The sequence below is a fragment of the Natrix helvetica genome (genome assembly GCF_964273705.1).
Source record: "Natrix helvetica genome assembly, chromosome: 2".
NCBI classification, from domain to species: domain Eukaryota; kingdom Metazoa; phylum Chordata; class Lepidosauria; order Squamata; family Natricidae; genus Natrix; species Natrix helvetica.
The window spans coordinates 266,204,215-266,228,176 of record NC_138552.1 but is presented as its reverse complement, the minus strand read 5'-3'; the positions used below and the strand labels follow the sequence as shown (position 1 = coordinate 266,228,176).

Genomic DNA, 23,962 nt, shown 5'->3' with positions numbered 1-23,962 from the left:
GCCGTTGCAGCTGAAAATGGAGCTCTGGCAGAGCTCTTGTGCCAATACAGAGGCCCCCGACATGAGTGACGTCAAGCTGGCCATGCCACTCTGGCCATGCCCACCCCACCCCCAAGGTCAGACACAACCCTGATGCAGCCCTCAATGAAATCGAGTTTGACATCTCTGCTTTAGCCCATTTGAGATACTTTCATTCAAAAATTGCCACCTATGACAACAATAGTTTTAACAGTATGTAGATTAGAACATAAGGTCTTTTTTTGTATGTGTTGTCACAATTTAGTATGGTTTATTCCTAAGCCCTTATAAAGAGCAAAAGAGGTAAAGACAAATTAAAACAGTGAAAACATTACAACTAAAGCCACTGGTGTCTTCGGATAACTTGTTTTATGTCATCATGTCACTAGCTGATACATACTGCTTGGACTGCAGTTTTTTTCCAGTTTTAAAACCTGGCTACTGTTTTTAAACATCTGAGATTACCCCTGTTTTCTATGTATTTAGTATTGCATATCTTGTACATTTGTAATAAAAGCAAAAATCCTTGCAGAGTCCCCCCCCCCCCGTCAGTGTGTGTGCATGTGTGTATGTATATGCATTGCTAGTTATTTAAATATTAACTTTTTAAAGCAGCTTCACATGGGTTTTAGTAGAATTATTATTATTATTATTATTATTATTATTATTATTATTATTATTATTATTATTATTATTATTGACATAATAACCAAGAAACTAGTACTTTAGGAGCCTAATAATTTATGACATATAAGCTTTCATAGATTTGCTTGCAAAAGTTTATGCCATAATAAACTGCTTGTCTTTAAGGAGTTGTAATTAATTAAGATAGTTATCTTTCTAGAAACAACAGTCTGATAATAATAATAATACCAAAAAATCTTGGCTGGTGCTTAGAAAATCTGTGCATTAACAAAATTTCCATCTGTCTATTGCAAAGGCTGCGCTGCTTGGATCTGCATATATACTATGCTGATACATTATGACATCCTAGCATCTTAGGAAGAACTTGATGCCTGTGAAGGGCAACACCAGCTAAAGAACTGGCATCTGCGATTTCACATTGTTGTGTACAGATAATAATAATGTCTTCTAAATTTGGCCAACTGCTTTGTTGATCTTTTCCTGCCTAATTTCCACAACAGCCTGGATAAGTAGCTAATTTGTGCATAAATCTGTGTGACATCTCCCTCTTGTGGCTGGGATAGAGCAGGAATCTACTTTAAAAACTGAAAAGAATAATAACAATACAGTACTTTTTAAAATAATCGGCACTGATAGCTCATTCGTTCCCCAGAAATTATTTGCACGAAGATGAAGGGATTTTGTGTACTAACCTACACTACTTTCTAAAGACGGGTTTAGTGGGGGGGGGGGGGGACACAGTTGCTGTGATCATTACAGTTTACAATAAATAAATAAAAATAAACTATACTGTTTAAAATGTTGTCCTGCTTATATAACAAACTGTGACAATAGCTAGGCTTTCACAATGGTTTTAATTATAAATTCCCAAAACGTAGCTAATGGACATATTATATACTAACTCAATTTGTATCTAGCCAGACCTATGATACCATCACTATGCATGAACATAGTGGACATAGCCTCAAAGTTTGTTGACCTCCTCTCCTCTCCTCTCCTCTCCTCCCCTCCCCTCCCATTTCATCTCCTCTTTATATCAATTATTTTACATTATAAGCTTATCAGGGTGAAAATCTGTCTTCTTATATTCTCTGAGGTATCGTCTCTGTTGAAGCTTCTTTATAAATTAAAAGCAATAATAAAGTTATCAGGAAAAGTCCTAATTTTAGAAACACATATGTGATAATATACATGTGTGCGGGTACCTGTATGTGCATGCAAGGCATTCTCCAACCATTATCTGCAACCAGCATGATACACAACCATTAACATGACCCCCAGCCAATCTGTGGAGTTAGAGAAGACAGTTATTAAGGGAAATCAATTGTACAGTTTGAATGGTTGCATTGACCAAGTAGCTTGTGGGGGGATCAGAATTGTCAGCTATGCACTCTGTTTATTAGAACAAGGTAGATTTATTAATGGCCTCTTGTCTGGGTCTTTTGTTTTGCGAAGAAGAGATGTTAAATGGGGTGACTACTTCCTATTGAAATGTTGAATCTGAATCTATATTATATGTTTGAAAAGTAGGTCAGGTCTGTTTGGCTGAATTCTCCTTTATGCAAATACCCATAATGAGTATCTATACAGAAATTTAGCACATATAGTAAACATATCCATGTGAAACCCAGCTTTGCCCCAATATCCTTGTCTTCAATATACAGGGAATTGTATTTTTTGAACGTCAGACTATTGAATTATAATCACGCCACCTACAGCTTGTAATAGCACAGCCCTGACACAAGCTATGTCCCCACTTGTACTTACTCTTGTACAAATATCTCCTGGCAATTTTTTTTCCCTCCCAGGTCACCAAGATCTTGCTTTCATTTTCTCCCCAGCTTGAGATTGTTCATGTCATCCTTAGCGGTATTGATGCTAAAGTAATGTTTTCATTCTTGTTCTGACACTATCCAAAGGTAGCCTCAAAGGATATACAATATACAATGTACAATGAGCTTCGTTATCTCAGTGAGTTCATTCAACAAGAATCCAATGATTAGTTGATATCAGCTACTCCCGAAGAGCACTAAATCCATGCTTGAGAGAAGCTGATCCAGAAGAAAAGAAGCTTGCATATCAGCTGATAGAAATGTGAGGACTGTGCCTTGTAGTGTGAAGCAACAGTGGAGACATTGCTTCCACTTCACAGCGAAGCCCTCCCTCTCGCCCCATTCCTTCCAGCCCTATTATTTGGTTGCTTTGGCAGCTAATTTAAAGCCCAATCTCCGAGTCAGAAATTAACTGAGAGACCTGGTGAGCAGAGCAAGACAACCAGGTCTGAAAAAGAATTGGATTCTACTCCTGCCCAAAGCAAAATAGCCCTGGAATCAGTGTCCAGGGGCCAAATTCTGGACTCAATTGTGGTCATAAATCAAGAACTGCTGTATGAACGGCTCAGGGCTCCCTCAGATATGAGCTGGATTGGATTGGATTGGATTGGATTTATTAGATTTATATGCCGCCCTTCTCCCAAGGACTCAGGGCGGCGTACAGCATTAAAAAACACATAGTACAAAAGTTAAAAGGAAATTAGAAACAGTCCCAAAAACAAACCCAATTTATATAACACTCACATTTTAAAAATTAAATAAAATTAACAGGCCAGGCTGGCTTGCTGGAAAAGCCAACTTTTTAGGGCGCGTCGGAAGGACCGGAGGTCAGGGATTATGCGAAGCTCCGGGGGCAGCTCATTCCAGAGGGAAGGCGCTCCCATAGAGAAGGCTCTCCCCCTGGGGGTCACCAGCCGACAATGTCTGGCCGATGGCACCCTGAGGAGGCCAACTCTGTGGGATCGTACTTGACGGTGGGAGGCTATTGGTGGCAGTAGGTGGTCTTGCAGGTACCCTGGGCCTAAGCCATGGAGCTGGAGATCAAATGAGCCAATGTCATGAGGGGGGAGCAGAAACAAGAGGTTGTCAGGGGATGATTGTGTTGCACTTAAGTGCAAGTGAGGAAAAGCTGCACTCCAATCTAGAGGACAACTGACTGATCACATCAGACACAATTACCATAATCATTTCTTTTAATCTGATTTTACTGTAATTGTATAGCCTAATGCAGGATTTAATCAATCTGAAAGCCTGCAAATATTAAAAAAAAGATGGACCTAAATAAAGGTATTGCCTCTTGGGAATTCTTTTAAATTTAACATTGTAAAGGATGGTTGGGGAGTATTCATGCAGTAAGGCATGTTTTGTTTTAAAGTGAGTGGTTCAAATCCCATTTTATGTCTATGGATCCCATAATCAGTCTGTTGGAAGCAGATGCAAAATTTGCAAAATTCATTTTGTTCAATTTCTCTGTTCAAAAAGTATGTAATCTATGCATTTTCCTGTAGCTTCTGCAGGAGGGGCTACAGCTGGGTTTAGTCACAGCCTGATTGGTCCAAAGACTGAGGAGTTTTTCTTAAGTAACTTCCTTTTCCTCCTGGCTCCCAGTTTCCTCAGTCTTTGGTCCAAGCATTAGCTGTGGCTCCAGCGAGGTATCATTTTATATAAATTAATACAACGAATTCGACTATTTGACTAATTGGCAAATTCAAAACAACTTTAAAAAAGAGATCAATTGAGTGCGGCCAGGGGAATTGATAAAGCCCCTTCAGGGCATCGGGGGCTTCGGCCCCGCCCTGAGCCAGCAAGAGCTGCACTGATTCCTGGGGGCGCAGGAGTGGAAAGCTCTTTGTAGCTCATGCATTTCCCCAATATGAATAGTGTATTTTTATGCACACTTTCTCTCCACAGTGCAGTTTGAAGGTACGCTTTACCTAATGCACATTGTTCAAATATTAGTTTGAAGTTGAAAAGTAGGTTGTTAAGTTTGGGTTGGGGAGGAACGGATTTTTATTGCATACGCATCTGTCTGATTTCAGATCATTTGCTTCTGACTTTGCCAGCAAAGTCCTTAGGTTGCTGAACCGATTCGGTTCTCAAATCATAACATTTCACTTGAGCTCCATGTGACTTTGTATAAGCAGACTTTTGATTTGACGATTCATTCCCAAAGCAACTGTGGGATGAAAAAAGAATGGGGATAAGTACGTGGTATTGATTAGTGATAGGTCAGCAGAAGACACAGATCATCTTAGCCTGAGTTCATAGAAAGGCAGCAAGCTTTTCTGAAATTGCTTCTGAGGAGGAGAGAAGGTGAAAATGCTGTTGATGTAGAGGTCGCCCTTTGAACAAAATAAAAACAGAAAGGGAGTTGCTATGTCAACTAGTTAATGTAACATGTTGTTTGAGTCATTGCCTGGGGACATCAATAGCATGCATATAAAAGAGAGGATTACCACACCTCTGGCCAGTAACCGTCCAAAATAAAATGTGAATGGTGCTCTATGGAAGACTCTCTTTCTCCATTCTCTGAGCTACAGTATATTGGTGGTCCTCAACCTATACAAGTTGCTTTATTTATGAAATGCATTAGCCACCCATCTTACTGCATTGTATTCAGTAACAACTTTATGATGTCTGGGACTTCAATTCCCAGAATTCTTCTGGCTAGGAAATTTCTGGGAGTTGAAGTCCACACATTTGTTAAAGTTGCTAAGAGTGAGAAACACTGATTAATGTCCCAAAGGTGCTTTTAAAAAAAAACATGATCTGGATAACTGAGAATCTCCATAGACAAATACTGATTAAGTAAAACTGAATAATTTAAAAATATTGGAAACAGTTTCCAATCAGAATCTAAATTAAGATTAAAACAACCAGGTTAGGTTTTTGAAGGAAGTCACCTCCCTAGTTGCTCTACAAATTTTTCCCCCCGTATATCTCCCCCAGCTTTTCTCATTGGTGAGGGATGCCAGAGGAGAGTTAATTCAGCTAAATCTGTTCTTTCCCACTATTTTTTTAAGACTAGTTCCTACAAGATATTTGAATTGCTAACCCCTATTCCATTTCTGGCTCAGTTCTGATATCTACTGTATTTATTCAGTCCCATTAGCAGCTTGGCATTTAACATGCAGATGCATGCATTTTTCCCAAGTTGCCTTGGGCTGTGTACTGTACCTTTTGATAAACATACCAATTTTCCCTGACCTCCAAATTCTAAGAGGATTGTGCATTGCCTGTACCTTCTCCCCCGCTCCTCACTGCCATCAGTTTTGCCCCTGTGTTGCTGCCAAGAAGCAAATTACAGCTAATCAAGCCACCCTTGTTTGCTTATGAGATAATACCTTCTTCAGTTCACGCCATCAAGGTGTGGCATATGTTTATTCAGCCCAGGTTTTAAGAAGTGATGGACTTCAGAGGCTTCTCAGCTGTGTCTTGTGGTGAATCATATCACTGAAGACTGTCAACTCTGATTTTTGGGAGCTTGATGTCCAAAGTACAACTGAACTCCTGTTTGAGGGAAACGTCTATCAGCCTCCTTCAAATCTATGCCTTGCAAGTGTGTTGACACTATTATCCCCTAGCCATACCAGCTGGAGGATAGTGGGAGTCTGGGGAAGGCCACCCTGTGAGATCTTTCTGGTGTTCCAATTCCTTTAAACCCTATCTCCAACTAAGGTGATAAGAATCCACCCACACAGGAATCTCTGATGAAACAGATTAGCCTGCTATCAATGATAGGTTATCCCCATACTACTGTGATGGTGTCCAGGTGGAGAAGTTAGAGCCTGCCATTGTCACATTGCATTTCACAATATTCATCTTTTATCTGCCCCACCTCTCTGCATACGTGCATGCACGCACCTACACACAAGTAGGCCCAACACTTTGATATTTGCACCATTAAATAATTCTGGGCAATTGCTACATGAGAGTGACAGCTTTAAACAGGCAAATTGGCACAGCTACAGTATTCTCATGAGAAGCTAGTTTTTTTTATTGTTTGGACAATGGAGAGAAAGGAAGCACCAAGACCCCTTGCTGTTACCGGAAATTAATTGATGGACAGTGTGCTAAACTCAATCCATTTTAGCTGTTGTTATTTTATTTTACTACTTTATTTTTGCTTTTGCCTTTGCCTTTGCCTTTACATTTACATTTACATTTATTAAATTTCTCTGCCACCCATCTCTCCTATACTTTCAGTGGCTTATGAGTCACAAGCCATTTAACCAGATTTTGAGAGATCAAAATATAGACTGCCAAATACGGATTTCAGATATTCTGAACAAATTTTTATGTTATGGATTTGTACCAATTCATTCCTTCATATGAAGAAAAGTTAAATATTAAATCCAGGTGGGTTAAAGCAAAGACTCAACTAATCTAGCAATCTGTATTCTATAGCTATAGGTCTTGCATCCCCCAACCAAGCTATTGTTGTGACTTTAGGAAAATTTGGAGAAGTTGACATGTTTTTGTTTATTAAAAAGTCATTTCATTTATGAAAAAAAATGTGCATAGTTGCTTTGGCTCCATGGTGTCGATCAAGGGTGTCAAACTCAAGGACCATGGGCCAGATCCAGCTCACAGGGTGCTTAGATCTGGCCTGCAAAACTGCCTTGGAAACAGCTATGGACCGGTCTGCGGTGCCTCTGCCAATGAAAACGGAGCTTGGGAGGGCCACACACGGCCCTCCTAAGTGCCGGTTTTGCTGGCAGAGGTTTTAAGGAAGCTGTTACAGCCGAAAACAGAGGTTAGGAGCCTGTTTTCTCAGGCAGAGCACTTGGGCCACCACAGGCGGCCCCGACATGAGTGACATCAAGCTGGCCATGCCCACTCCAACCTCCCTATACCCCCCCTGTCAAAACCAACCCTGATGCAGCCCTCAATGAAATGGAGTTTGACACCCCTGGTATAGCTGATTGGTGAAGACATCCAACTGAATGTTTCTCCAGATTGAAAAACAAATAAGCCAAATCACTGCACTTAGAAACTAGCATAACCTTGAGAAGGCCAGGCTCCTTTATTGTTTAGCCATTAAGTTATAGCTGACAAAATCAGTGCAGATGAAGGGATGGGGTTGTCTGATATAAAAAAAAATCAGTTGCCACTGTAACTCTCATCTCAGAAAAAATTAAATATGTATTCTTGTAGGCTATTTATTTAAGATCTTTAAATATAATTAATATTGCAACCCATCATGATATCAGTAAAGAACAGTGGCCTTTTATATGCCAATATTTGAGTCTTTTTCTTCTGTTTTCATCTGTGTGTAGTAGGAAAATGCATACTTTTAATTTTACTGAAGATAAATTCTTTTAGATTATCTGCTATTGTCCAGTCTCATTCTCCTTATTCCCTCATTTGTCATGGAAAGGACAACCCTGCTGCTCCCACACATTCAGCAAATAGTTGAGGAAGACAGGATCATACCAATTATTTGTATCTTGTGATATTGGCATGTTTCTTGATAAACCTCAACAGCTGCCTCTTACCGAGGCAGAACCTGTGTGAGTATGTTTTTTCATTCAAGCAGAACTCCTGATGGCCCAAGTACAAACCTGGGTATATCTGATACATTTGTTGGCATAGCGCTGCATCCCCATGGGGATTGGGGTTGTCCCCTGGGGCAAAACAGGTAAAGCTTCATGAAGGCTTAATACACCTATTTGGCATCTTTTCCTTTTATAAAATCTCACCCTTTACTATTTTGTTCTGAGAGTATAAAAATGGGTTTAGAGCTATGAGTGGCTCTTGTATTACCTTCCTACCTCCTTACCTATTTTATGATGAAGATCTTACTTATCTGGTCGCAAGGCAAGCTGAAGCAGTGGTGGCGGGGGGAAGTAGTTCCTTCCTAACATTGCCAGAAAAATTGGTCTTTTGTTCTTCTGCCCGCTTTTACAATTTACAATGGATGAGAGGACTGAAGAGGCAGAATGCGCCAGCAGTTAATCTTCAGAAATAGAACTTGGCAAAGGAAAAAAACAAACAAAAATCCATTTTGTCTTAAACATGAAAACTTTACAAATGTAAGACAACATTCTGTAGGGATTAAAAAACACATTGATGGGTTTTTTTTTTTTTTGATGCACAGCTGTGTCATGATCCACCACCCAAAAACAGGCTCAATTGGCTTAGGGTCAAATGAGATGTTACACACAGATGTGTGTAGTAGTCCTCAGCAGCATTTCTGTTAGATCAGGTAATGAAAGGCACAAAAGGCTAGTGATAACAGCTCTTTATTGAAGTACGTGCAAACATCCACCGACTAGATGGTCGGACAGCTCCCCTTTTAAATGGGAGCTGTCCGGCCCTTCAGCCAATCAGTTTCCCCTCTGTTCCCGCCGGCAACAGACGACCTGAGTGGAGACTTCCATTGTCTAGTAGCAATAGAGGGGGAAGTATCTAACAATTTCCTTTCAAACAAAACTAGTTTGGAAAGATATGATTGGAACATGAGGAATGGGGGGCTTACTCCAGGAGGCATAGCACTGGCATTCCTAGGTGGTGCCCTAGACTAGTGCCCACTCAGTGTTAGCTTAAAGCCAACTCTACTTGCCCCCATTAACTAGAACATTCATGAACATACCAAGTTTCATTATTCTTTTTTTCATCATAACTTTGATGGGCTTTTTTCAAGATAGGATGATTCCTACGGAGCAGGATGCAGGAATAATAAGAGCTGCTTTCTTAATTTTCAACACCAGCCAAACACCCATGAGTAGAATCTTGTCTCTAAGCTGGGAAATATGAAGGCTTGTTTGTTTGCAATGATCTGTAGAGTATCAGAATTACACTTGCAAATAAAGAGGGAGAATGTGTACAAGTGAGAGGTAAGATAAGGGGCAGTTCCCTGCCACAGAGTGTGTTGCAAAATCACATTTGGGTGTCCTTCAAGTGCTGCAAGTACTACCTTCTATCGATGCACTGCTCCTACCTGCCTTTTGACCTACTGAAAGCTGAGGATCTATAACTACACAAGGAGGCAATGAGGTGATAGAATCCTGAGGTGGAAAAAAGGTAGTAATCATTTTGAGCTACAATAGTGCCGTCCTTTTTGTTTGAGTGAAAACTTATCTACAAACGGAAAGATAAGCAGAGAGCAGTGTAGGTTAAAATATTTTTCCCTTTTACCTCTGCCTCCGGATGATTTGGACTCCCAACAGCTCAAGTGCTAAACATCTGGAAAGTATTAGTTTGAGGAATATTGTGCGGTAGTTGATCAGAAAAGAAAATTATATGCAAAATGGCAGTCTAGCATATAGGAGCCAGTTCAGTCAGTCAATCCTTTTGTTCCTGTGAGAGAATTCCTCATACAGTAGTTTATCCGAAAAAGCCTTGTTCTATTGAAGCCAAGGAAAGCAGGAAGAAGGGTGCCTTGAAGATCTCATGTAACAAAACGAACAGTGAGAAAGTAGGTTGGTTTTCTGCATGATTTTGACAGTAGACCTTTCCCCACTGCTGAGTTGAAGTGCTCTCTGCTCATCACTGAATCAGGAGAAAAATGCCTTTGAGAAATTTGCTGTTTCTTTTCTAGTCCTCTGTCCTACATCCATTGCCTGGTTCAGGTAAAGGTAAAGCCCCCCCTCGCACATACATGTTAGTTCTTCCCAACTCTAGGGGACAGTGCTCATCTCTGTTTCTAAGCCAAAGAGCCAGCGTTGTCTTATGACAATTCCGTGATCATGTGGCCGACATGACTAAACACTGAAGGTGCTTGGAATGCTGTTACCTTCCCACCAAGGTGGTCCCTATTTTTATACTTGCATTTTTATTCACTTTCAAACTGCTAGTTTGGCATAAACTGGGGCAAGTAACAGGCGCTTACTCCATTACACAGTGGTCAGGATTGAAACCGCTGAACTGCCGACCTTTCTGATCGACAAGCTCAGTGTCTTAGCCACGGAGCCACCATGTCCCCTAAGTCACTCTAGTCATCTGATTTCATCCAAGGTAAAAAAGTGTAACAGATTTTCCACACCTTTTCAAGCTACCCTTGGACAGTATAAGAATAATAGGAAAAAAATTACCTTTAATTCTGGTACTTGGACCCTAAAGAAAGTGTAGGAAAAATATTGACACCTTTAAACTTTGGTGTTGGAAATGACTCCTGAGAATATGATGGACAGCCAAGAAAACAAACCCATGGATCATTGAACAAATCAGAGGTACAAATGTCTAGGTTCAAATGATCCTACTTCAGACACATTATGTGAAGGCACAGCTCTTGGAAAAAGACTCTAATGCTGGAAAAGGTGAGAGGAAAGGGAAAAAGAGGATGGCCAGCAACCGAGTGGATGGACTCAGTTACAGTGATGGTAAGTGCTCCATTGGGAGATTTGAAAGAACAAATTAGAATAGATTGCCAGAAAGAAAATATATTATAGCTTATAAAAAAAATATAAAAGATTATATGGAAGAAGACCAAGCTTTACTGGTCAAGACTAAGACTGATTTGGAAGTAGTTTAAAAAATAGACTACAAGAATGATATGGAAAAAGATGCTACACAGGCTGTATGAATGAAACAATTGATGTCTTAATGATTAAAATGGATGTACAGATAACAAACCAAACGAGTGACCATACTGGCAACTGTTCAGTTAGGACATCTATTGGTCAGTTGAGTAGTTGCAACACAAGCCTTTCCCCTTGGGTTCCAACTATTGTTATCTAGCCCCATACTTTTTTCCCCCTGGACAGGAAAGAGCAAGGCAAAGCTACCAGTTGCTGTGGCATGGACAGCTCCCTGATGCTGTAAGCAACCAATCTAAAATGAAGGAAATGCAAGGTAAATAGGAAAGAGTGCTCTCCCATTTAATTAGGCACCACTGCAGTGCCCAAAACTTGTCTGACCGTTTGTGTCTTGAATGTAGGCCTTGTGCTATTTCAAAAGGTATGTGATGTTGTAGGTCAAAAGAACTGACTTAATTCCAGGGAGCTGTGACATGTGCCTGTTAATAGATGTGAATGAATGGAATAAGAAACAGGATGTACAAATGTACACTCTAGATAAAGGAGTTCCAAATGTTGAACTCCTTCGTTTTCTAGCTTTCAGTTTGCAATACATTTTCTCTGAAACATTCAAGGCAATATCTTATACCTGCAGATAAAGTGGTGCTTCATTTTACCACTTAATTTTTCTCTGTACACTAATCCGATGACATCTGACTCAGGGGCTCCTTTCCAGGCTTGGCCTACATTTCCTGTCACAAGCAATGCTGGTGCATTTCAGGATACCACAATGTCTTGCGTAGAAAGCTTGTGTCCATAACTTTACATGCATAAAGTTCAATCAGGCGCACCTGCAGCTCAAAATTGTTTCAGGATATTTGAAAGAGGAAAAAAAAAACACCTTTTTTTAAATATAGGAGTGGTTAATCTATGGCCTTTACTTAATTTTTAAGCATAGCATTCAGCACCTGGGTATGGTGTGTGTGGGAGGATGTTTGAGTATGGAGTAAGAAGTTGGCAGGTATCCCAAGATTATGGGTGCAGACTGCTATGGAAAAGCTCCCAGATTGTTTATGTGTGCACCAGCTGTATCTCACCTGTTAATGGACTCTATTAGTGCAGCTGGGATGGGGCTCTTTGACTGGGGAAAGGAAGGCATGGGTCCAGAGTGAGGGAGTAAAGGACAGGTAGGGATATCCAATGCTTTCAATGCATTCTACTGAGTCCAGCAGGATGGGAATCCTCCGGGTACCCACCTCTCTGAAATGACGACATTCTACAGGACCTAGGAGATATATCTTTTCTATAATAAGGTCCATTCTTTGGAACTGCCTTATCATCTGATTGCCCCTACTAGCCTTCTAGAAGGTTATGAAAATGTGGCTCTTTTCTCAAGCGTTAGGGTCTGGAAATTTGTGGAGTCTGATTTGCCTGTTAGTAACTAAATTGCTTTGAGGAAGCTTGGAGTTTTCGTTTGATTATTATTCTTAGTCGTATTTTGTACTTTTTAGAATTAATTTCTTATAACATGTTTTATATATAGTATTCTTTGCCCAGATGTTTGTTCAAGATGGGAAGCCATATAGATTGCCCATAAATAAACAAATAGAAATCAATCAATCTTATCCACTTAGATACTAGAAATAATCAATTCAAAATTCTGGTCCGCTCCTTTGTCAAATCCAAACAAGAATATTTATTACAGTTAGACTATTTTCCCAGTACCTATCTTGTCTGGAATGGTTCTTCTGCTCGAACAGGAGTTTGGACTAGAAGACTTCCAAGGTCCCTTCCAACTCTATTATTCTGTAAAACCTGCTGCAAGGAAAAACATATTCTTTTTTCCAATGAATTGAGTCCATTAGCAAAATTATCTTACAAATATCGCAAGATACTTCTTTTAGTTTAACCAAAATCTTTTTCCTATAAAGCAAGGTTTCTAACCTGTTTTGGATTAAAATCTGGTTTTCTGATCCATCAGTCGTTGTCAAGGATGTCTATTATCTCTTCTCAATTTATTTTTAAACCTCTACCTGTTTTGTTACATTTTGGAAGATTGCTTTAGATGTTCAGGTGGCTGAAACGGAACACAATTTGTTATTATATGCTAGTAATGCTTCATATTGTATTGATAAGGGTCGGTGTTCTATTTTTGGATGTAGTGCAATAATTTGGTAAGTTATCGGTTTATTCAAATATACAAAGTACATGAATTTAAATCATTTTTTGTCTAGAGCCCATCATTCCTTTTTATTATTTTAAAGAGATCAGGATTCATTGGTTAATCACGTATCTTTCCATATGGTTAATAGAATGGGACCAAATTTTGGAAGTGCAGGTGTTGGAAGAAATGTCCATCTGGGTTCAGTTCCAAGTGGGAAGAAAGACACTGGAAACATGGAGAGTGCTTGGAAAGATGGTTTAATGGTGGACAGGACCACATGGTTTGAGATCCTGGGCAAAAAAAAAAAAAAAAAAACCACATGGGAGAGAGAGAGATGTATACCCTCTCTTGGGCCCCACCTTAGAGCTTCCTGTTCCTGTACAAGAATTGGCTGTATCCCAGGGGGCGGGAGTCTTAGCTAACTTTGTAAGCTGTTTGTATCCCAGGTGCCATGTGGTAAAATGGGTAGAGCGCTAATCCTGTTATGTCCTGAGGCCATGTCTTAATCCCTTCACCCTGGAGCTGAAGTTGGGGCAGGGAGCTGCAGGAAGCTGCTTTGTCTTTAAAAACATGTTTCTCCTTTTCTCATCTGGGGAAATACAATATTCTGCCTTTTTAATATTTCCTAGAATATTTCATTCTTTTAGTAAGGGGTGGGTGCTAACTTCCTACAAAGCCAAAGAAAAAATGGGCCTGAGCAGTGGATAAAATTGGTCAGAAACAATGTCCCCAACAAACCCCTATGGGTGAGGCAGTTGGGCAGTGGTTATGTTCATTGTTGGATGTGCCCTTCCTCCTTTTTGCATCTTCCTTCTGCTTATTGTTTCTCTTCCCTCTCTATATGAAGAGAGGGGGGAAAGGAGAGAGAGGGGGGGAGAGAGGGAGGGAGAGAGAGACAGAGATCTCCAAATAAACATATTGCAGTGAAGAACAGGACTATTGTCTCTATCCATTTTTGTTTTGCTCCATTTCAGCTTTGAGTAAAACTTGAAACCAAAAGACTTAACATTTCATTGGAAAACAAAGAGTGTCTTTTCAGCATTTGGAAATGCTTATCTCTTCCTTTGTATGTTGAGTGAATAGCAGCAGGAAGATACTCCAAAAGTTGCATGTTTATTTTTTTATTTGTATTTATCAAACGTATATGTATCATTGGGATGTGGTGGCTCAGTTGTTAAAACTCTGAGCTTGTCAATCAGAAAGGTCGGCAGTTTGAATCCCATATAATGGAGTGAGCTCTTGTTATTTGTCCCAGCTTGTCAACCTAGCAGTTCGAAAGCATGTAGAAATCCAAGTAGAAAACTAGGGACCACTTTTGGTGGGAAGGCAACAGTGTTCTGGGCGCCTTCGCCGTTTAGTCACATTGGCTCATTGACCACAGAGACATCTTCAGACAGCGCTGGCTCTTCGGCTTTGCAACGGAGATGAGCACTGCCCCCTAGAGTCAGGAATGACTAGCACATATGTGAGATACATACCTTTATATGTATCAAAGCTCTTTTGTTTTTTTTTCCTTTCAGGTTTTTCCCTGTTGCAAGCCATCAGAATCCTTCAGGAGAAACTGACTGCCTTTCCAGTTCAGCTCTCCTCTTTCCAGCAGTCTGCCGTGTATGATTACTTTTCAAACACGTTTCTCAAGCATTATTGGCTGTACCAGTTCGTGATGACTCGGGAGAGAGACCGCAATCAGACATTTGCCATGCTTGAGGTCTGTGCTCCCCCCAGCCCCCCTCCTTTGAGTGAAGGCATAGATATTGAAATGTGGAACTACCAGCAACAATTAGCTGCCCTCTGTGCAGCTGAAACAGAAAAACAGGCCAGTATAGTGCATATCCGAGAAACCTTGCATGCAGAGCGGGAACATCTGCTCAGGGAAGTATACCAAAGGGTCAGAAGACAAACACAGACCCTTAACACAGAGGTAAATGCCCACTCCTGCTCTATGATATTGTTAATTTAGCACTGTGTATTGTTAAGTTATTATTGTCGCACGTAATTAACAGGTTATCGACTGCCATTAGATTTCATTTAATCTCTTCTAAGGACCTTTGGTTAGGCATAGGCCTAGCCATTAGGTTTCTCACGTTTTAACCAGCAGGTACATTTGAAGTGTTGAAAACATGTTACGGGCACTTAGGCTGCCATGGAATGGGGATCAGGAATTGCCCATTCGCGAAGAGAAACTCTGGCATTGAGGCTATAGATTCTCAAAATGCAAAGGATATCCAGAGGTTCCTTAGAGGGTATCATAGCTGAAAATTCTTTCTCTTAGATCAGGGCTGTCAAATTTGATTTCATTGAGGGCTGCATCAGGGCTGTGTTTGACCTCAAGGGGCCGGGATAGGCGTGGCCAAGATGGGCATGGCCAGCTCAATGTCACTCGTGTTGGGGGTGCCTCTGGTGGCCTGAGCACTCTGCCAGTGAAAACGAGCTCACGAGCTCTGTTTCTGGCTGTAACGGCCTCCTGCAACCCTCTGCCAGTAAAAATGGAGCTCGGGGGTGGGGGGCATAGGTGGCCGTCTCAAGCTCCATTTTAGCTGGCAGAGGCACCAGTCCTTTGCTGTTTCCAGGGAAGCCCCGCAGGCCAGACTTAAGCCTCCCACTGGCCAGATCTGGTTTGACACCCCTGTCTTAGAAGATCTAGCCTTCCTCCAAGCTATTTATGTATCTTTTCACTGCCTCACTTATTTTTCTTGTTTTGCTTGTGAATTTTAAGGCGTCTGTCTGACTCCTATAAGGTTTAGGACACTGGATTTAATGGAGGCTCTTTTATTCTTACGTAGCACAAAATTTAGTAACAAAAATGGAAACTTTAGGCCTGACTCTCATTTCCAAATTCTTATTCTTGCCCTCAAAATGTTTTCAAAAGCTCTGTCACTCCTTCATTCTCTGTTTCGTCATTCTGCTACTCTGCTAATCATACATTGGCAATGTTCCTGCAACATGCTTAACAATCAATAATAGTGTGGCCGCATTCACTTTTCTTTTTTTGCTGGCTTAGCATGTTGTGCAAACCCAGTTTGTTTGTTTAGTTAATGCTTCAATATATTGTGGAAAGGCAGAACATTAAGCAACCAATCAGATAACGCACATGTTGTGTGAATCCAATTATCATATTCATCTGAGCAACCAACTGATCCACAAGATCACTTCTCAGGCCAAGAACAGCTGATCATATACTCATAGGAGGACATCATATCATTCCTATGATCTAGAAAGCTCCTATTGTCTGGAAAGATCATATCATTCCTATGATCTAGAAAGAGAAGGAAATAATGCGAGTTGAAATCCAACCCACCCATATGTGTTGAGAGAGAGCAATATTGTTATTCTCTGGCTCTTAAACTTGCTGTTTGCTTCTTGATTACAGTTTGTACTGTTTATTTTGCCCTGAAGATTTCAGAACGTGCAGTTCACACTGTAGATTGACAGCACGTTGACTCCTCTAAAACATTCTGTTTCTTCTCTCTCTCTTTCTCTCTCTTTCTCTCTCTTTGATTTGCATAATCAACCTCTGACGAACTTATCAAGTTCCAGATTGAAAATTCCCACCTGCCTGGGCTTGCTTTTCTGGTTCTTCTCTGCCCTGTAGGATATTGTTTAGGGAAATGAGAGGCAGTTTTTTCACTTGTCAGCCCATCTGTGGAGTGAAATGAATGGCCTATTAATGCTTATGCATTTGTGTTTCATTGAGCTGCCAGCAAAAGCAAGTACAGTCAAACGAACAAAGAGAACATCACCTTTTGAACTCAAGCGATGATTGTTGGGATATACATAATTCCCTAATCATTTTTTTTTGTTCAGTACCATTCTGTATATATAGTGGGGGGGGAATCCAAATTTTGCTATTCCCAATTCTTTGTCAATCCTAAATTCAGCCTATCATCACTGAGGCCTTAAGGTCCAATGGATCTCCTCCAAACTTAACAGCTTTGGGGAAATTGATTAAAGGAATGTCACCTCAGCTGCCTGCGGGCTTCTTTTCACCAGTATCATTCATACATATTGCCAGCTGCCACCTTGACCTAAATGATATCCTGGGTCCCTATGCTGTTTTGTTGGCTCCTTCCCAACTTTATAGTCAGATTAAATTAATATTCCCAAGCCCCACCCTTCAGCAGGTGTGTATGTGTGTATATGCATGTGCATACCTACCTAGTCAATGAGGATGTGTTTGGCTTGATAAAGCTTAGCTGGCATATGGTCCTCTTCTCATTCTATTGCAATGTATATTATGATTATAGCACCCTGCTGTTTTTGAATATCTCTCCTGCTACTCTGCCATGCGGAACCCGAAAAATCCATCTCCTAGTCCTCCTTAGAGGCCAGTATCTTTGGCTGTCATGTTTGTGCGTGTTCCATTGTAAAACATGCATTTATCGCCTCTCTGTTTAACCATCCATATTACTGTTCCTGTTGCTTTAGCATACTTTAATATTTTTCCCAGGGAGATGCATACATTTTTAAAGAAATTTTACAGCTCCCTATTATTCTTATTGTCTAATTATGGAAGGATTAAGTAGGACTCAGAAGCATTCTTGAAAATAAAGATGACATGGGAAGTTGGTCATTTGGTTTTCAGATGGCATTAATAAAGTATTAACAAAGTTAATGGACAAATAAAATAAAATTAGGTAGACAGGAAGCTTTTCCATGCTTTCTGACTAATACATTATAGTATTCTTCAATCGTTGGTATGCCAATATATAAAAGGAATCATATGCTGTGTAAACCTCAACATTAATTAAGCAATGCTATAAAAATATGACATACTCACTAATGAGTAAATGGCCTTGATCATTTTTACTTTCACCTCACTGAAAGACTATAAGCAAATGGATTTAAGAAGGTCAAGGCAGACAACATCCAGCAAATGGAGTTGCTGTTGATATACAGAAGTTTGATTGCTTTCTTGGCTATATTTTTTGTTATCTTTTCACAGAGCCTACAAAGAATCTAACTACTGGTATTTACCAGTTGCTGAATTATGAGGGTATGCAAGTAACTTTTTAGAAGTTCATTGTTCTAAGCAATGAGGAGATGTTGTTTATCTAATCAAAGGACCAATAAGATTCTAATGATTTAGCAAGACATAAATTGCAAGTGTTCTCAAATGCTTTCATATTCAAATCTCCCCCAAAATGCCTTGTGGGGTATAGCACCAGCATATATTGGGCAACATTTTGCCAGAATTGATTTTGCTTGACCAGTCTGACCATCTAAAGCAGGGCTGTCAAACTCATGGCCCATGGGCCAGATGCGTCATGTGCTGGCCACACCCATGCCTGGTTTAGTGAAGAGGAAAAAACCCGTGATACGTCATGTGATGAGGCCATGACGACACGAGTTTGACACTCCTGATCGAAAGAGAATCTGTTGAGAGTCCCCATTCCTCATAATGGACACTGCACATAGTGTGGAGGAAATGTTAGGCATTCTGTGATAATCTATATTATCTGGACTGCTCTCTCATGGAGGTCAATATTGATGTAAGTGTCCTTGCTTTCTACAATCAAATCAAACTGATACAATTGAAAGAAGCTGTGCTTGACAGGGTAGCATGGAGAGCATTTTCCTATAAATTCATCAAGGGTTGGATATGACTAAATGATTAAAAAATTACACTTCAATGTGCCCCAAATAACTATAAACTTTCTCAGAGGTAATACTAATTGTAGTAGTGATTTTTATTTGTACATTATTTTTATACTATTCTTGCACTGTATTTTTTTGTGTGTTATTCTCCATTCAGCGATTCTTTAGATGATCACCAGGTAAATTCAACACATTCACATCTATTTGGATTGAAGCAGATTATACTCTTGTTAAACTAACCAATCAACCAATTGCCAACCATATTAATTGTTTAATATATCAAAAACATGGGCTATATCAATCTTGTCTTCCAGACACTAATATCTTTAGTCAATGAAGCAATTAAAACACAGATCCAGAACCTGCATCGTATTATTCAACATGAGATCCAGACTACCTTTGAAATGTTGGAACTAAAGCTTCAGAAAAAGGCCTTGATGTTCAATTTACCTGCTCCATACCCACCTCCATATTGTCCTGAGAGAAAGAGATCAAGCAAACCTCAAAAGAAGATACAGGACAACTTTTTAGACAGCGAAGACAAAATGGAGAAAGACCAAAAGAAGAAAAAGAAATGAAGATTGCTTTGGGGTGCTCTTATTGTGCCTCCTTCAATGAGGAAGCAATCCATACGTCTCCTTATAATTGTACTTTTTATCCCAAGCATTCTAAGTATTTTGCCTTTCAAGCTGATTCTCCAGAGTGATGCTACTTTAGACTGGAGGTAGGGTTCAGATGTCTCCATTTTAAAAGAAAGGATTCTTTCATTGCCTTGCACTGACATATTCAATTTGCTATGGAAGGTATTGTAAATAGATTGAGACACATCATACACCCATTATGTGAAACTTCTACTTCCCTTAGTTAAATAACTTAAAATTTTAAAATAGATTACCATTTTAGGAGAGTAAAATTGAATAGTTTTACCTACAGAGGATAGAAATAGGCAAATAAATTCAAACTAACATTCGTGCTTGAATCTGAGAATCAGCAAACATTACTTAGCAGTGCAATCCAGTGACCTGTTCTGTGCTTCTGAAGTTTTTGAATGAATAGTATTGTTGGCTGGGGAAATTTATTGAAGTTATGCCACATGCCAGAATTCTTATAGCCACATTCTTATAGCCAGCAGTAAATGCATGTTTAGTTGCCTGCATTCGGTCAATGGTTCGTATGCATTGTAATCCTAAACATTCAAGCATCATTTAAAATTCAGATAAATATGCAATTGATGGGAGTGGGATAATTTGTATTTATTTTTAAATTTGGATATTTTAAGTCAAAGCAATGACTGCCAAGATACCATTTGCCCCCATTCTCCTGCCAGATACTTCCTCTTTGGGGATCTCTTGGTTTTGATCTTTCATCAACAAATCAAACAGGAATGCAGCTCAGTTTCAGGGTTCCACCCTCCAATAGCTTTTAAGTTGTCTTCAGTTTAGGCTAATACACAGACACCCTAGGGCCTTAAGGGAAGATCAAGCATTTATTTGGGGGCCATACCCATCATCCAAGCAGATAATGGAATTTCCTTCCTGAAAGAGACTAACAACAGGACTAATGTCCTCATTGCTTCAGTGCTCTCCAAAATTTGTTGCAGCATGATAAGCCTCTAGAAATTATTGTAAATTAAAGGAAAGGGCATGGGTGGGAAGAGGAGAAAATGTGAAGATATCTGAAATGAAAGACATCCTAGTCTTATGAGACCACATGAAAACAAGATGGCTTCATTAAAATGACTCTATGCTTGTGCTGCCGAGTAATAGTACCTTCTGTTATCTAGAGAACATTGTCATAGACATGAGACATATTCAGAAGGAAGCATTTTCCTCTAGGAAATTAACATCTTATTTTACAAGAGGACCGTTCTTTACAATGCCAGTCTTCCTTAGCTTATTTCTATTCAATCCCTGTATTCTAAATATACAAAATGAGACTGTAGAACCTGGAATCTCTTAGCACCTTTGATAAATAAATCCTTAAGGCAGTACCTAACATTGTCTTTCAAAAGTGGAAGGCTATAATACCACCATAGACAGCATGTAAGGCGCCCCCAGAATGTTCTACAACTTGTCAACGAACTGTAATCCTCAATGTAGTAGAAGTTATTAAGCCTGTGAAGTGCAATCTTATTAATTCAGTTTAATTAATATAATTAACATACTTTTAATGGAATTTAAATTAAATTAGATTTTATCTAATTAGATTTTATCACTTAATAGCTCTATGAGTATTGTTATTTGCATATAACTTTGAAATAAAAATACATTTAATATAATATAGTGAAGAGTACTGTCCTGCTGCCGAAACTAAAGTAAGATTCAATCACCTTGTGTGTGTGTGTGTGGAATAAAGAGGAGTGCGTTTTTGTCCGTCTCAAACAGCAAAATGGCTTTTCAATGTTTGAGAGCTCTAATTTCACTGTCGGCGAATTACTTTTAAGGAACATGCACCTGAAGGTTGCCTTTTTATACTAGTGGTAGTAATAATGATGTATGTCTTAAAAACTGTTTTTTTATAATCTTGCTTTGTATATATTGTCATCACCCTTGGCTTCTTTTCTGATAAAACACAAGTTTATACACAAAGATGTTGTCTGTAGAGATAAAGTTTGAAGTGATAGAAAGTTATTTCAGGGATGACTTCTGCTTTAGATACCCTTCCATCAAAGTGAAGAGGCAAGTGAAAGGAAATGAGGCATGGGTGTCTGATTTTTTTTTTTTTTAAGGCTGCAATCTATATTGGGTATTCTACACCCCCGCCACTCAGATATGAGGTCTGCTACGGGGACATTGTATTTTCGTCATGTTATTCTTTCAGGGAGCCATCTATATGTGTTCACAGAGAGCAAGAAAGCGACGTTATTTTTCTTGAAGTATAAACAAGTCGTGATTTTTCCTCATCCCTTTGCTTAAATATAAAGGTAGCCCCAGGACGCATAACATCCGGTTGGAGGGGCCGGCTACTGTTATCAGTCAGGAAACAGAGCTGGACATATCCTCTCCTCAGTCTCAGCAGCTTAAAGCCACCTCCAGTGGCATGATTTGGCAGGAAAAGACAAATTTGCGTGTCTTACTCCTTCTCCTTTGCACACAGCAGGAGCCTCCCTCTACAGCTCTGGGAAAATGAATCTTTTTCCTCCTCTAACAGATCAGAGTGGGAGAACATTTTTTTCTGCCTGAGAAAGCAGCAGAATTCGTAATGTTGGAATGTGAGGTGATACAGGACAGCCTTCCACCGCTGGGTACTAAGAAGAAGAAAAAAGTCTCTGAATGGCACAGTACAAAGCCCACCTTCCTCCTCCTCCTCCTCATTATCATCAATCTCCACTCAGGATTTCCAAACATTTATCATTTAAAGCAAGGCCACTGAAGGCAGTCGCTATTTTTGTTTCAGCAGCAGCCAAAGTTAAATTGAGTGGGAAGAGTCAGACTAAACGAAAGGAGTTTAGAATTTCCTAGAGGTTAAAAGTGTTTAAAAGCTGCCATCAGTGGAGTGTGTCGTGGAGTGTGTTATATGTGACACTTTCCCCTAATGTCATTTTCCAAGTCAAAATGATGTTTTCACTTTCTCTGAAGGAAGGGACAAATTAAAGGATAAAGTGTGTTACTTAGAAAAAAGGAGGTTTCATCTTAGTCCAATATTGTGATCCCGAATCCTAAAGTATTTCTTGATCCCTGCTTTGAATTTTGGGAGCAAAGAGAGAAAGAACCTAACATCTATTTTCTGCCACCACAGCACAGAAATGGGTAACCCCAGATCTCTTGATCCGTCAAGATCTGCATTCATATTCGTACAGAGGTACGGTAATTGGTCGAGAAATATATACTAGCATTCCTTTCTCTCACCTTTTCTGTCACACCAAGGTTTCCCGCAAGACTTTCTCTCTCTCTCTGATGCCTTCTACTTTTTCTCTCTCTCTTCCTCATCACCCAGGAGGCTGTCAGAAATCAAATGTTCCTCTACTGGAAAATCTGACCAAAGGCCAGTCTGTTGACAGTTATACTGGAAAGCAAAGACTACTAATCAATCAATCTGTCTCTCTCTCCCCCCCCTCCCCCTCTCCTTCCAAAGGCAGATTACGGTGAATAATGCAAAGATGTTCCTTTCAAGTAAGGAAGAATTTTTCAAGACAGTACAACTCACTAACAAATTTTGCAAGAATTTAGTTTGTTTAAAGCTAAAAGCTAAAGTCTTTCCGTGAACAAACATTTTGCCAAATCTTTCAAAACTGCAGAAATATAGAAGAATCTCCACTCTTTGCTGACAAATTTCTAACTCTTTAAATCTTGAAGTTGGTGATCAAGGAGTGGGAGAAACACGCAGCTCCTGTTTCTTCAGATTCATGGAAAATTGTCTTGGGTCACAAACAGCACACATTGGCATGATTCCAATGGCTATTCAGAAAGGGTGAGGCGATGATGTATGCTATGCCTATGTACGTATGTGTGCCTATATGAAAAAAAGTTATTTTTAGACGTTGTTTATGAAATAGTATTTGTCACCATGCTGCCCCGCTTGCTTCATGATATCAGAAGTCATGTTTATAAAATGTGCCAAAGAGCTTTTCCTTTGCTTTTCTAATTGGGAATGCGAAAAGTGCATGCATGCACACACCGAGACCTCCTTTCACCATAAACACAGGGATGAAATTCAGCAGGTTCTGATAGGTTCTGGAGAACCGGTAGCGGAAATTTTGAGTAGTTTGGAGAACCGCCAAATACCACCTCTGGCTGGCCACAGAATGGGGTGGGAATGGAGATTTTGCAATATCCTTCCCCCTGGAGTGTGGTGGGAATGGAGATTTTGCAGTATCCTTCCCCCTGGAGGGTGGTGGGAATGGAGATTTTGCAATATCCTTCCCCCTGGAGTGTGGTGGGAATGGAGATTTTGCAGTATCCTTCCCCTGCCACACCCACCAAGCCACGCCCACAGAACCTGTAGTAAAAAAAAATGAATTTCACCACTGCATGATAAACAGCAATTTCAAGTTAAACAGAAACATAGTCAGGGTTCTGGATTGGTCTGCAAATCTGGCCTTTTTTATTGTGCTGTGTCTGGACTGTTTTTATATTTTTCAAGCTCAGTATTGGAATAGTCACAATACTATCTAGCGCATCCACTACATCTAGACCAGTGTTCCTCAACTTTGGCAACTCAACTCAAAAGTTGCAGTCCACACACCTTAAAGTTGCCAAAGTTGAGAAACACTGATCTAGAAGATTCTTAAACCTAAGAACCAACCAAAT

The 23,962-nt window shown here is 39.9% G+C and overlaps 1 protein-coding gene across 1 annotated transcript in view; it reads left to right on the top strand.

Moving 5' to 3' along the window:
* LOC309386759 (uncharacterized protein C8orf74 homolog) overlaps window positions 1-19,587 on the top strand; it is a gene marked incomplete at its 5' end in the record, with an annotated part of 39,644 nt that extends 20,057 nt beyond the window's left edge. Inside the window, 2 exons of the mRNA XM_081942506.1 lie at window positions 14,639-15,039; window positions 19,028-19,587. Of these exons, the coding sequence (XP_081798632.1) occupies window positions 14,639-15,039; window positions 19,028-19,291 (665 nt within the window). The 3' untranslated portion in view covers window positions 19,292-19,587. The remainder of the gene's footprint in view (window positions 1-14,638; window positions 15,040-19,027) is intronic.
* Between the last annotated feature and the right edge of the window lie 4,375 nt (window positions 19,588-23,962).